We start from the raw sequence: 14,189 nt of genomic DNA on the forward strand, positions 1-14,189 counted from the left end.
AGATTTCTGTAAAACAGACATTTAAAGGTACCTAGCCACATAGGAGATATTATTCAACAAACAAGTTGCAGTTATATTTTTTAAAAGCTTAACAAATGTTTTTATTTACAGCTGATATTTTTCCAAAATGTAAACTTAGTGACTCTGATTATACAGTATGAGTTTATTTCCCCATAATTTTTAAGTTGGCCAGGAACTAAGGGGAGAGTAAAATAAGTCCTGGGTTAATAAAATAGTGGACAAAACACTTTAATCAAAATTTGATAAATCTATGAAACTTATCAAAATATTTTCCTTTATAGAGTTCTAAGTATTTTTATTATCTTATTTCTAAATCTATAATAAGTCCAACTCTAGTGTGGCTTAGAAAGGATGCACAACATTTTATTATGTTTCCTTTTGTACTCAAATACAGTTAAAACAAAAGGGAATAAAAATAGTATTCCCTTTGCAGAGGACTAGCTTAGTAATTAAATTCTTTTATACAACACTCTCTTCTTTTTTTGTTATCATTTGCAAGTACAGTATACTGAACCCTTATTTCATGTAAAATGAATCTGAGATGCTGCTATTAAGGTCTACACTAGAAACTAGAATTACAAAAAGTACAAGGAATGAGATATAGGGTAAATTTTCTTTTTTACAGTTTCTAAGTATGCTAAGTGATACTCTATTTTAATTTTCCTTAAAAACTCCACAACTTGAGGGTTTTTTTTAATCCTTGGTCTGACATGATGATCCCTAGAATATAATCCAGGTCCTCTTTATCAGTTGGCTATAAAGTGCATTTACTCCAGTTCAGGTATGATGGGTATTGACAACTTCTGACATGGAAGAGGGCTGAAGTAATATGAAAGCATTGAAGAGAGACCTTAAGAAGCCACTCTGGTCTTCAAATAGTGTTAGCAGGAGTATGATCTAAAGATCTTAGCGTGAGAGAGAAGTGTTAACTTTTTTTGGAGCGGGGGAGTACTGAACTCGGGAGCACTCAACCACTGAGCCACATCCCCAGCCCTATTTTGTATTTTATTTAGAGACAGGGTCTCACTGAGATGCTTAGCTCCTTGCTTTTGCTGAGGCTGGCTTTGAACTCACCCTCCTCCTGCCTCAGCCTCCCGAACCACTGGAATTACAGGCGTGCCCAGCCAGTGTTAACTTTTAGTCTTATTAGTTTTTATTCAGGTCCATTTACTCTGGAGAAATGACTTGTGAGTTCTTTGCAGGGAGGAATGCAATTTACTTTGTGAATTAATCACTCTAATGACATGTACACATTCAACATAGTAGATTTCCTGAAAGAGAATCATCTTTATTTCAGAAAGCACATTTACTCTTTTCTAAATTATATTCATGTTTTGAGTCAATATCAAAAACACACAGATAACCAATTACCATAGCCAAAATTAAAGTTAAACCATTATTTGGAGAACACAGATCTTTTCGAATATAATACAGTATATGAAATTTATAATTACAATTTTAGTAAAAGTCTACATTTATTCTTCTCCACTTTGGAAATATAGAGGATGAAATGGCAAATTTCTTATTTTTTCCCTAAATCAAAAATGGATATATTGGGATAGCTAAAATGTATGGATATGTTAAATGTATTATAATTCAAAGCACAGTAAAAATTTCTAAAACAAAAGTACTAAGTAGTACACTAAAAATGGAAATTGATATCTTACTGCTTCCCTGGATGATCGCATACTCAACGTTTACCCTGGATTTAGCAACTTTTAATATGAAATATTCATTATGCAAATTAAATAGAAATTTTTGATTTTCAAAGAATTTAGAGATATTTTACTGCTTTATCGATACTGCAAGAAATTCTGCAATAATGTTGGCAACTGGAGCTGTGGGATAAGATGTAATCTTGGTCTTCCTATGCAATTTCGGATACAGAGTCGGCAGAGTTGGCAGAGAGAACTTGGGGTAGCTACAAAAAGACATGAACATTTCTGTTAATTAAAATCCAAATGAGTTTTTATATATGGCAAGAGAGATGAAACAAAACCATAAGACACTACAAAGCTTATTAGGAAATAAAGATAGTATGACCAGCATACTAGGAAACTTTATGTAAGCATTTATGTTGCTTTTACTTATGAGATCTTGTAATTGAGATATATGCCATGCATGTTCATTAAAACATTATCATCTTCAATATTATGAAACAATCATTGCATTAAGAGCCTAAGAAAGAAATTGGCCTTTTTTTAGGAGATATAAATCAAAAGCCACAAGAAGCATTATATACTAAAGGTGAAATTTAAAAATTATATGTTTTCCCTCAAGTTAGTTTTAATATTTAAGCTAAAGTAAACTTTATTATAGTCTCTGAACCAGACTTAATAAATTCTGTTTAGAACAAGAGTCTTAAGTGTTAAAATCATCCCTTATTATGTTTCTTCAATATGTTACAGAAGGCACATGCTCTTATAAAACAGGGCATGTTTCCAAATATAAATGATAATTTAACAGATATTATATCAGAATACATGTTATGCATTGTCAAAACAAGCTGAATATATTTAACTAGAGGAATATGAAGGTTTAGATATGATGAAAAAAGAGTATTAAAATCATCATGCTATCTTCTTTGTAGACATATTGGAAATATTTCTACTTCCACAAAAAAAATGTTCCAAATTATACGCCATTATTATTTTATATGCCAACAAAAGGTCTTTCAATTTCATTTGTTTGGAGCAAATATACTTTTGTATTTATACATGTTCATATTCACATCTGTCCTTACCTTCATGTTGAAGCAGTATTCTCTCTACCATACTGTTAGATGTAGATACATCTATAGGTCGCAGAAGCTCTGTATTTTTGGCATTGATATCTGCTCCAAATTCTAATAGTAAATTTACAATTTCTGTACTGGATTGTTGAGCAGCAGCATGTAATGGAGTATCCCAATATTTGCCTTTTTGTACATCAGCGCCTACATGTGAATAAGGAGTCATGAAAAAAAACAATAAAAAATTATTAGATGAGTTAATTCCTAAGTGGGGAAGAAAGAGAAAGTCCTTAAAGAGGGGGACAGAAGGGACCTCAACTTTGTAATGGCTTATGCTTTTATATATACATATATTATATATATTCCATATCTTCTTATCCTTGTATATGCACAAATATCTTTATATATACATATATTAATGTATATTATATATTTCTCATATATACATATAAAATCTTAAACTTAGTATGTTTGAATGGGGAGGTACACACCCACAGTATATTTTTCTCAAATTTTATTTGTATTCTTGAAAGATATCGCAATAAAGAGATTTTAAATGATTCAAAAATTAATTGTATTAATTATTATAAACAGTACATGATTAAATGCATACATATCTATTTTCATGATAGATATAGCTCTTAAGATTATTCAAGGGCTTATTACATTTTTTTCTTTTCACTTATTTAAGGCAATAGAGGTCTTTGATTTCTTAGAAAACTCATGAATCTAGACATGTGATCCATCTAGGTAAAAATGGATATAGATTTTCCTGGTACTTTTCACTCACAAAGATTTAATCAATAAATATATGAAGACACCAAGCCTCTCAAGTGGGAAAGCACATCAATGATATCACATGCAAAGTAATTTTTTAAAAAAATACTCACACTAAAAAACCCAACCCTAAAATGTGAAATTATCTATTGCATAATTATTATATTCTGGTGTAGAGCCTGGCATATGGTGATCATTTAATGCATGTACAATAAATACGTGATGTTTAAAATTCTAATATTATAATCCCATTTTCTGGTACATAAATGGTTACAACACCAGGAAATGTCTACCAGTAAAAATGCGTAAGTTCTTTTCAACTCTGTTTTCTGAAGCTGTTTGAAAAATTAATGATGTACATAGGAAACAGTAAATTTTCAGAGTTTTTTATGGTCCTTCTGCTATTTTAAAATTTCAGTATTTTTTAAAGCAAATATAAAACATTTAGTGGGAAAAATTACATGCCATAGTAAAATTTCTATAGAGAAAACAGACTCTTGGTTATAACAATCATATGAGATAATAATAATCAATCAACAATTACTAACAGCACTTTCTTGATATTTTTAAGCCCATTATAAAATGTTCCTAGCCAAAAAAAAAAAACAGGGGTGTTTTATTATTAAAGCACAAGTCCAATGGTTATACCAAATTTATGGGAGAACATGGCTAGAAAATAACAGTCTGCCAACTATCATTAACAAAAGTCGTGTTTAAGATTCTAGGTGTAATGAGAATAAAATAGTAGAAGCTGACTCAGCTTGTAAGATATTTATAAATAAGCTAAGATAATGTGAGTAATATATAAAAGATTTATTATTAAAATATTTCTGAATGTATTTAGGAGATCAAATGACTATCATAAACAATAGTAGCAAGAAATAAATCCATTTAGGTTTTTTTTTTTTTTTTTTTTTTTTGGTATATTCTAAGCATCTACCACATGAGAGGGACCCTGCTAGATAGATGATGGGGGAGGGGACATAATCCACATCCTAATGGAGCTCCTAGTCCTTTTCGTGGTAGAGATCACTATGGTCTCAACAGAATAGGAATGTTTCTCAGAGGGCTACAACTGAACCTTGTGTCATTTCACATAAGTAGAAAAGAGTATTAATTCTTTTGGAGTAAACAGAACAAAACAAAGAGTCAGGGAAAAATGTGTGAGTTTTTATGGTTGGTAGAATATAAGGCCATCCAAGCAGTTACTATCCCTAAAATTTCTTTTCATGGATTTATTCACAGATATATACTTACTCAACAACATTATATTAAACCTTGAGGATCTTAATTTTATGATCTTTTATAAGGAGGGCTTTCAGGCTCCATTACATACTCAAATGTCAGTTAATGCTGTGTGTGTAAAATATAGATAGCATATTAATCTGTGAGCTTCAAAGTATTCTCATCAAGCGTGAGGTTCTTTTATTAGTTATATACTTATAAGGGACTTATAAGGGAGAATGTTTGCAATGAAAATGTTATTAGCAATGAGATATAATTTTTAAAGATGCTTAGCTAGGAAAATAAATGCTTACGTAAGGAACAGAATGGAAAATGTTTTAAAGAAAAGTACCGGCATAAAGAAGTCTCCAGATGCAATGGAATTGCTGTGACATGCAAGCTACATAGAGAGGAGTTCCCAAATGAGGAACATCTTGGTCAACATCTACGCCCCAGGATATCAGTATGTCGAGACATTCATGGTGACCTGCCAACACAAAGCAGAGATGAGTTTACTTTAGCTTTCACTACTCTCCAACACACGTGCACCTCAACCCATGCGTCCCTAAAATTTAATTTACTAAATGGTAAATGGAACACTGAATGTCAAAGAACTCTCTTCCCTTTTGACTTTATCCCCTAACTAAGTTACCTTTACTGGCAGCCTCATGTGTGGGAGATGGAAGACAGGACTCCAGCTGGGCCTTCGCACCATATTCCAAAAGAAGTTCTGTACAGCTGGCACTGCCTTGCGAGCATGCATTGAATAACGGAGTCACACCATCTATTGTGATTGCATTTACCTAAATCAAACCCAAAACCTAAGAATAAGATTTATGAATCATACATGACTGACTGAGTTATGCATTTTCAAGTTATGTGATTGCTAACCAAAGTAACTGGGAATCTGTGTGCTGTAAATATGACAAAGTATATTTAGTTCTTGTAGATTGATAAGAACGCTTTAATACTTCAAGAGGTAAATAAATAGAAATACAATATGGCAGAGAGTTCCCAGGAATAGATGTACAACTAGTGAAAAGCATGAAAAAAAATCTCAATTATTGAACAAAAACGAATTCAATGATTAGGTAAATTTCAGTGAGGGAAACAAATGAAGAAAAAAATGTAATGTTGATGAAAGTTGGGTGGAAGCCACTTTACTGGTGGTTGTTTAAAATGGTAAAATTGGTCATTCTATTTCTGAGAACTTATCTGAGGAAAATTATTCAAAAGATGAGCCATTGTTATAGGCTTGAAGATTATCCTCTAGAGGCATGAAAGCAGAAAATAACCTAAAGAATATTCTATATTATTATGCCGCATGCCACTCATTCATAGGATTGTTGGAAGTCCTTTTGAGAGTGAAATGAGAAGGAAAACGCAATTCAAGGGCTTTATTTTTATTCTATTATTTTTGAAACTACTCAGAAAGAATGACAGAAAAGCAAAATGCTTACATTAGCTCCAGCTTCCAGAAGAGCTCTGGCACAGGCCACGTGATCTCCCAGGCAGGCTTCGTGTAATGGGGTGACTTGGTCTATAGTGACTGCATTCACATTATAACCCTAGGCATGGCAAACAATTTTGAAAGGTGAGCAAAGAGTTGTAGAAAAATCATCTCCCTAAATGTCATTAGAGAATGCTACATTTTAAATATCAAAGAATCTCATGCAAATCATTTTCCGGTTTAATAGGCATGGCCAATTTGAATGCCATGGAGTCAATCAGTTGCCAAAACGCCTTAGCTGTTCTATTCTAGTTATTCATGATGTGAATTACAGGGATTGTGAACTAAAGTCACTCCACTGTCATCTAGAGCACTAGAACTCACCCATGTTCTGTGCCTGTTATACAATCTCCCTCTATTTTCCCTCTCCCTAAGCTTTTCTTTCTCTATAATCATTATTCCACATTCAGATTGAAGGTTTAGCTTTTTTACATGCAGTATTTGTCTTTCTGTGTCTGACTTATTTCTCTTAATATATAATATCCTCCAGTCTCTCCATTCTATTACAACTGACAAGATATCATTCTTTTTATAATCCAATAACATCCCAATGTACCACATCTTCTTTCTCCATTCATTTATTAATAGGCTTCTAGGTTGATTCTGTATCTTTGCTACTGTGAAAAGTGCTGCAATAAACATGAAAGTGTAGACATTTCTTTGATATGCTGATTTCATTTCCTTTGGAGCAGGAAGTTTCCAAATATAGAGTAATGATAAAAAGATGGAATATTAATTACTCCTGATTTAATCAGTATACAGTATATGCATGAATTAAAATTTCACACTGTACTCCATAAATATGCATGATTATTGTTATTCAGAAATTATTTAAAATATTTAAGGAAATGAAAACACTACCTTGATTTGCTTATTATATACTGTATACATATGTTGAATTATCACACTGTAGTCCATAAATATGTATAATTAAAATTTTTTTTTAAATCTTCTTAGCCACAATGTTGTAGTACCATCATGCCTTGAGATAATAATACCTTAAGCATTTTGTTCAACAGATTCTGGTATTTTTTAAAATTTTGCTTTCTTAACTGTTTTGGGGGTGGTTTTTATTTTGTTTGGATTTTTGTGTGTGTGAAATTAAAGACTATTGATAAGCTGGATCACTTCTTTTTTTTAAGAGAGAAAGAGAATTTTCTTTTAATATTTATTTTTAGTTTTCGGTGGACATAACATCTTTGTTTGTATGTGGCGCTGTACCTGGGCCCCATGCATACCAGGAGAGCGCACTACCGCTTGAGCCACATCCCCAGCCCAAAGGATCACTTCTTTTGATTAGGGCTATAAAATTATACGTCAGTCCAGACCGGGGAGAAAAATACTTTAAAATTTAATAAACTGCTTTGTAAATTTCTATCACTAGAAAGATATGGCTAAAATACAGACTAGGATTAAGAACTGTCACTATAAAGCCAGTTAGACAGTTTAAAACCTAGCTCCATTAAGCAGTAACTTTGCAATTTGGACAAATACCTTATCTTTTCAAGTTTAGGGTATCATGAGAATTAAATGAGGTAATGCCTCTGGGCACAGTGGTGCAAGCCTGTAATCCCAGTGGCTAGGGAGCCTGAGGTAGGAGGATCTCAAGTTCAAAGCCAGACTCAGCAACAGCAAGGTGCTAAGCAACTCAGTAAGACCCTGTCTCTAAATAAAATACAAAATAGGGCTGGGGATGTGGCTCAGTAGTCGAGTGCCCCTGAGTTCAATCCCTGGTATGCCCCCGACACAAACACACACAAAAATGAGGTGATGTTTGTAAAGCAATTATTATTATAGCACCCAGTGTATAGGAAATATTAGATTTTATTATTTATTTTAAATATTAGAATTTATTTTTCAGTCAATACTAAATACTTTTTAATTTTAGCTCAATTAAACCTACATTATAAGACTAAAATAGTTAAATATTAGGGCATGAGATCCTTTGCAATCTTGATGTCACTAAGTAATTCATTATCTATTGACACTAATACTAAGCACTACTATTTAAGGAAGAATTTCAAGACAAATACTCCTAACATATTACAGATTGCCAATATTCTATAACTAGAGATTACTAATCTTTAATACCAGAATGGACACGAAGCATCATAAAATGAAGGCACACGTAGAGAATAACACCAAATCTTTGTCATTAGTGAGTGGGAATTTTTAAGATCCTTTAATTATCCCTGCAAAGATTTCAAGTTGCTAGCCAGCAGATTTGGAGGGCTGCCCTAGACTGCTGTAGAGTGGCCAGATGACACAAGCAATTGAGAAGGTGGAGGTTCCCTTCCACATGGTGCTCTGGGGCAGCCTCTCTCTCTTCTTGGCTGGCCTGCCTGTGGATAGGAGATACACGTTGAGAAATACCTTAGGACTGCCCTCTTCTCAGAGAACCGCGTGACACTCTGAGGGATTACCATTTTGAATTACTGACCTTTTGATAGGGCATTTTTTCCCCCTCATCAAGTGATAAGCAAAACAAAATAGTCACATGGTTGTCACAGAACTGGTTGGCACCAAGGGAGTGTCTCATGCATATCTTCATTTTGCAGATGTGAAAATGGAGCTTGGACAGACGGTGGGTCAGCCCTAGTGCCAGCCCAGAATGCAGGTCTCCTGAGCCCCAGGCAGTGCCATTTAAACTGGGCCACGGGACTCTTCCTTTCTCGGCCATTCCTTGTCCTTTGATACTGGGAAACACTAGTACAGTGACTCCTAGAACCGGGTGTATATTTAAATCTGAATGGAATCTTAAAAAATAAATGCACAGGCCCATGCCACATACTCTGTTTCAAGAAGGAATATGTTTTTCACTTTTCCTCTGGGGAGTCTGATGAGCAGGCAGGTGTAGAAATGAGCATTCTGTGCCTCCGTAGACCACTCCCCACATTAGAATACCATGTCACAAAAAGATTGATTCAGAATCTAGTCTAATCACTCTTTGTGGTTATTATGTGACCAAGTCTCCAATTAGCTACACACATTAGACAGAGGTGAGCATATTTAGAATAATTAATAAATAGCCGGGAGCTGGGTTTGTGGCTCAGAGATAGAGCACTCGCTTGGCATGTGATTCTCAGCACCACATAAAAGTAAAAAAAAAGATATTGTGTCTGCCTATAACTAAAAAATAAATATTAAAAATAAATAAATAAATAGCTGGGCGCAGTGGTGCAAGCTTGTATTCCCAGGAGGCTGAGGTAGGAGGATTGCAAGTTCAAAGCCAGCCCCAGCAAAAGTGAGGTGCTAAGCAATTCATTGAGACCAAATTTCTAAATAAAATACACAGTAGTGCTGGGATGTGGCTCAGTGCTCGAGTGCTCCTCAGTTCAACCCCCAGTACCTCTCCCAAAAAAAGAATAATTAATAATACATACAATTATTTTTTGCTTAAATTTCTATCAATGAACAAACATATACTGTATGAGAAATTTAAAATGCCAAAACAAAGGATTATACCAAAATATTTGTAAAGTAATTTCAAAGATAAATGAGAAACTATTGACTAGCCTGACACATGTTATAAAGGTAGTAAATTTAAGCAATTTTAGTAGTTTTGAATTGATTTGTTTTCACAGTGTTCTATGCTGATGGGAAGGGGGCGTGTCTAAGCTATATGTAATATTTTACCTGTGATAATAATGTTCTCAGAGCAAGAAGACGACCTTGACTTGCAGCTTCATGTAGTGGTGATCGATCTGCCCAGGAACCTGTCAAAAAGAAAGAAAACCAAAATTAGTGAGTCAAAGCAAAGCCTAATAGGCTCAATCAATTCCTGTGTCATAAATTATTCACATTCAGCATTCCACAAGGTGACCCGGATACTTATCCTACCTGGTAGGAAATTTGATTTTTACCAGAAGTATCCAAATAAGTAGTTTGCAAATCTACTTATAATGCAGGTTCTGCAATTGACCTACCTCAGACTCAACTGCACCTATTGAGTTGACTTCCAAAGAGGACAATGATTAAGATACTACGTTGGTCACCCCAAAAAATAACCTCTATATCATGATTTTTCAGACAGAACCAGATTTATTTATTTATTTATTTATTTATTTATTAATTTACCGATGACAGCAGCCAAAATATTCACTTCCCCACACTCCCCACCTGCCATGCCCCTGAGGTGCACAATATGTTGCCAAGGAGGCAAATGACGGAGCCCCAAGTATGAAATAATGGAACAGTCAAGGTGGGCCCTAAAGAGAGAGCTCACAGGCTGGGAGGGACACAGGGCCACCGCATTTGAAATGGTGTAGATAGTGAAGAACATGACTCTCCATGTGCCAGGTGTGGATGTCCCCTCTACCCTACGCTTTGGTGATACCACACTCACTCATCATGAGCTCCCAAATTTTTGACTTACATGTTTTTTTGCACCTTCGGTCTCTTCATGTGAGAAAGCCACCTTTCCTTTACCCCAGTACTTTTTGGCAGTCAGCCACTACCCAAAGACACAGCCTCCACTCCGATTTCCCTCACACTGCGGCTGCACAGTTTTTTTCGTTTTTTTTTTTTTTTTTTTTTTTTTTAATATGTCAAGTTGGTGCACAGTGAATTCACTGTAATTTAAACAAGACCAGCACCGTTGGTTCGATTTACTAGACATAAGAAATAATATTAGAGGTTTTGATGTGATTAAATGAGCAGGTTATGCACGCCAGAAACAAATTTCACTCAAAGGATACTACTGGCTAATAAAGCAACATTAGCTAGAGAGAAAGTTGTCCCAACATAAGATGGTTATGGTTGGTATCTGCCTTCTTGTCTACTACCTCGTTTCCTCCCTTTTTAAATCCACAGGATGCAATAAATTAAAATATTTTTAACTGCTGATTGATTCCAGCACAATAAATAGATTCTCTTAACTGGTACTCAGAAATATTAGTTTTATGAAAAGCATTTCTAATGTTTGTTTAAATAGGCTAAGCAAATTATTGGAAACACAGCTGCAGTAGAATACTGTGCTTATTCTAGAAACTGTCTCCTATCCCCACCTTTCTGTGCTTTGAAACAATCTACACATGATTCCTCCTATGATTCTATATTATAGTCTTACCGCAGAGCTTTGCCACCACACTGTAGGTGATACTTAAATTAATTCTATTAAATAAAATGCAGGGCACATATCACAAGGTAAATGCAGCCACCAAGTGAGCTTGGTGCAGAGAGCAAAAGTTAATTGCCAATCACCAATCTTTTTACGTCTAATGATACTATAGGATTTTACTAGAAATACAAATCCTAAGGGAGAGGAGGTAGAGTACAACTTCTTACCATTGATTTACCAGTAATGATCATAATAGCTAATGTTGAATAGCATTTACTGTGTGCATAGACTAAACCCTATGCACAAGTAAATTCTATACACAGTAAAATCACTATGTGTAGTATCTCATTTAGTTCTCACAATGATTTGAGGTACATAAATTACTACTTCTATTTTAAAGTCGAGGAAATAAAATCGAGAAAAACATGCAGTAATATAGAAGTCCACATATTCTAAGCACACAGCTGATAATCCTAGCCAAAACCCTGCTCACTGATCTGGACATTGTTTGTCTGTGGGCTTATGCAGAGTGATTTACTGTAAGGAAAGTAATTAGCTGCCTCCAAGGTCTTCCTGAAACAATGGTGATACACAGAAACCAGAAGTAGAAGGCTCAGCCAGTAACTTGGTGACAGTGAATTCCTGGGAACTTGGGTCTAGAAGGAGTAGGACTCAATTTTTAGGGTTTTGCAAATGCCAGAAAACTAGTATGAATCATATTGATTAAGTATAATTTACAATGCGTAAAACTTTCTCTGTTAAGAATGAAAAAGATCTTCAAAAATCTGTTGATGCACTGAGTAGAAACATAGCTGAATACTTTTTAGTCTTATCACACACATCTAAGGATCTGAGTTATGGAGTGTCTCTTCTCTGAGTTCTTTCAGGTTTCCAGAGTGATTATTTGACAATGTTTGAATTCTTCCTTTAGCCTCAAATACTTTAAAGCTTATTTTTAAAATAACCTTAGTTTTCTTATCATTCTGAAAATTCTGGAGTGCATATAAGAAAATTGTCTTCAGCCATTAGGCTTGTCTTTATCTCATGGTTATATGTGGGTCAGAGAGACCCAATCGAAGGATAAGGCACAAGCATAAAATGACCTTCCTTCCCTGACAGACTTGCAGACTTGAAGTTGTTCTGAATGTATTTAGATTATTACTCTTTTTCTTCTTTTTTTTTTTTTAACAATATCTGGTTGTGTTGTCCAGGCTGACCTTGAACTCCTAGGTGCTATTAATATCCCTATTCAGCCTCCCAATTAGCTGGGACTACAGGAACACATCACTGTACCCTGCTGGATTATAGTTTTCAAGTGTATGCGATTAATGAAACTAATACCTGTGACAGGTTTCTGATTGTGATGCATTTTCTCCTTCAAAAGATACTGAAACTATAGCTATTATCATCTAGAGACTTTAATCTTGTTCAGAAAGGGTTCCTCATGCAATGGGTAAAAATGTTCTGGAAATATCTTAAAGTGCTATTGGCAACCTTTGCAGTAACAGCTTCAGAGCTAGTTTCTTCATGGATAATCTGACTAAATAAAAACAAAAGAATACTGTTATGGTTTGGATGTGAGGTGTCCCCCAAGAGCTCATGTTTGAGACAATGCTAGAAGATCTATGAGAAATGATTGCATTATGAGAGCCTCAATTCAATCAGTGAAGTGATAATTGAGTTTCCCACAGAGTTTCATACACATGTTTATCTTAAGTCCCAAAATAAGTGTAAAATTTGACTAAAGTGTAAAACTTAACATACTATAAGTCTCAAAGGAATACTGAATTATATTTTTTCTGTTTATAATTAGATACATATTTTAAAGTGTCCGCCTAGCATGATTACTTGCTTATCTAGAAAAATTAGTAAGCCAGACACTGACTTGAGTCTTGAGTTACAATAGGAATTAGTATTAGTTTTTGTATATTTTTTATTTGCTGTGTACAACAGTGCTGTCTTATATTCAAAGCAGAATTATAATCATGCACAGCATTAAATAAATATGTGTTCACAGGATGAAATTTGGGGGCAAATAAATAATCTATAAAAATTGGAATATTATGTTCTCACTAAGTAAAATGTAAAATACATCATCATAAATAATGTTCTTTGGGGGAATGACCATGTTTTGAGTTCCAGCTTCTAAGATGAAATCTGATGTTTACATATCATGCACATTTATTTTATCATTAAGAATCTTGATTTCAGAGAGAAAATCTAAAGAACTATAGAATATATATCCATTTTCATTGTGAATATTTAAGCAAAAAAATGAGAATTATAGTATTAATTTTCCAAATATATTAAATTTGAGAAACCACTAGGCTCAGTTTAATCAGCAATAGCAAATTAATAAAAATTTAAATAAACAATGCTTAAATATATGTTTTAAATTAAGTAATCACTTGCAACATTTGTAATGATCAGGTTTTCCCTTCCTGCATAATGATTTAATAAAGTTTATCACCTTTATCTCTAAAAACTATATGCTGAATATACAACGCTGAGTTATTGTCACTGCTGTTATTTCACTGTCACCAGCTAACATGATAATTAGCCAGAGGTAGGCATTGGCAGAAGCCGACAGAAATGGACTTTTTGATTCATTTTGGATCCATTTCTTCAGTATATTATGAAGACCTTTAAGGGACAACAAAGCTAGCAATATTTGCAGCCGAGGGCTACTTGGTATTCCTCCCAGCCAGCTCTCCGCCTTTGCATTCTAATGTGTTTGTTCTTCAAAATGATTGTATTAGCCTTCTGAACAATTTTTGCATTACTTGCCAGTGTTTCAGAGGGGCAGAGAGAGAAAGAAAAGGAAAATGATCATTTTGCAAACGGTCACACAGAGGCCAAAATAATCT

The 14,189-nt window shown here is 34.2% G+C and overlaps 1 protein-coding gene across 3 annotated transcripts in view; it reads right to left on the reverse strand.

Annotated features, from left to right (window-relative positions):
- Positions 1-1,288: 1,288 nt before the first annotated feature.
- Asb5 (ankyrin repeat and SOCS box containing 5) overlaps positions 1,289-14,189 on the reverse strand; it is a 91,869-nt gene continuing 78,968 nt past the window's right edge. For all 3 annotated transcript variants that reach the window (XM_005325533.5, XM_021726518.3, XM_021726519.3), the window contains 6 exons: positions 9,900-9,979; positions 6,214-6,321; positions 5,406-5,556; positions 5,106-5,240; positions 2,765-2,956; positions 1,289-1,942 (listed from right to left, as the gene is read on the reverse strand). In XM_005325533.5, the coding sequence (XP_005325590.2) occupies positions 1,815-1,942; positions 2,765-2,956; positions 5,106-5,240; positions 5,406-5,556; positions 6,214-6,321; positions 9,900-9,979 (794 nt within the window). In that variant the 3' untranslated portion in view covers positions 1,289-1,814. The remainder of the gene's footprint in view (positions 1,943-2,764; positions 2,957-5,105; positions 5,241-5,405; positions 5,557-6,213; positions 6,322-9,899; positions 9,980-14,189) is intronic.

Source organism: Ictidomys tridecemlineatus, chromosome 14 (genome assembly GCF_052094955.1).
Source record: "Ictidomys tridecemlineatus isolate mIctTri1 chromosome 14, mIctTri1.hap1, whole genome shotgun sequence".
In the NCBI taxonomy this organism is placed as follows: domain Eukaryota; kingdom Metazoa; phylum Chordata; class Mammalia; order Rodentia; family Sciuridae; genus Ictidomys; species Ictidomys tridecemlineatus.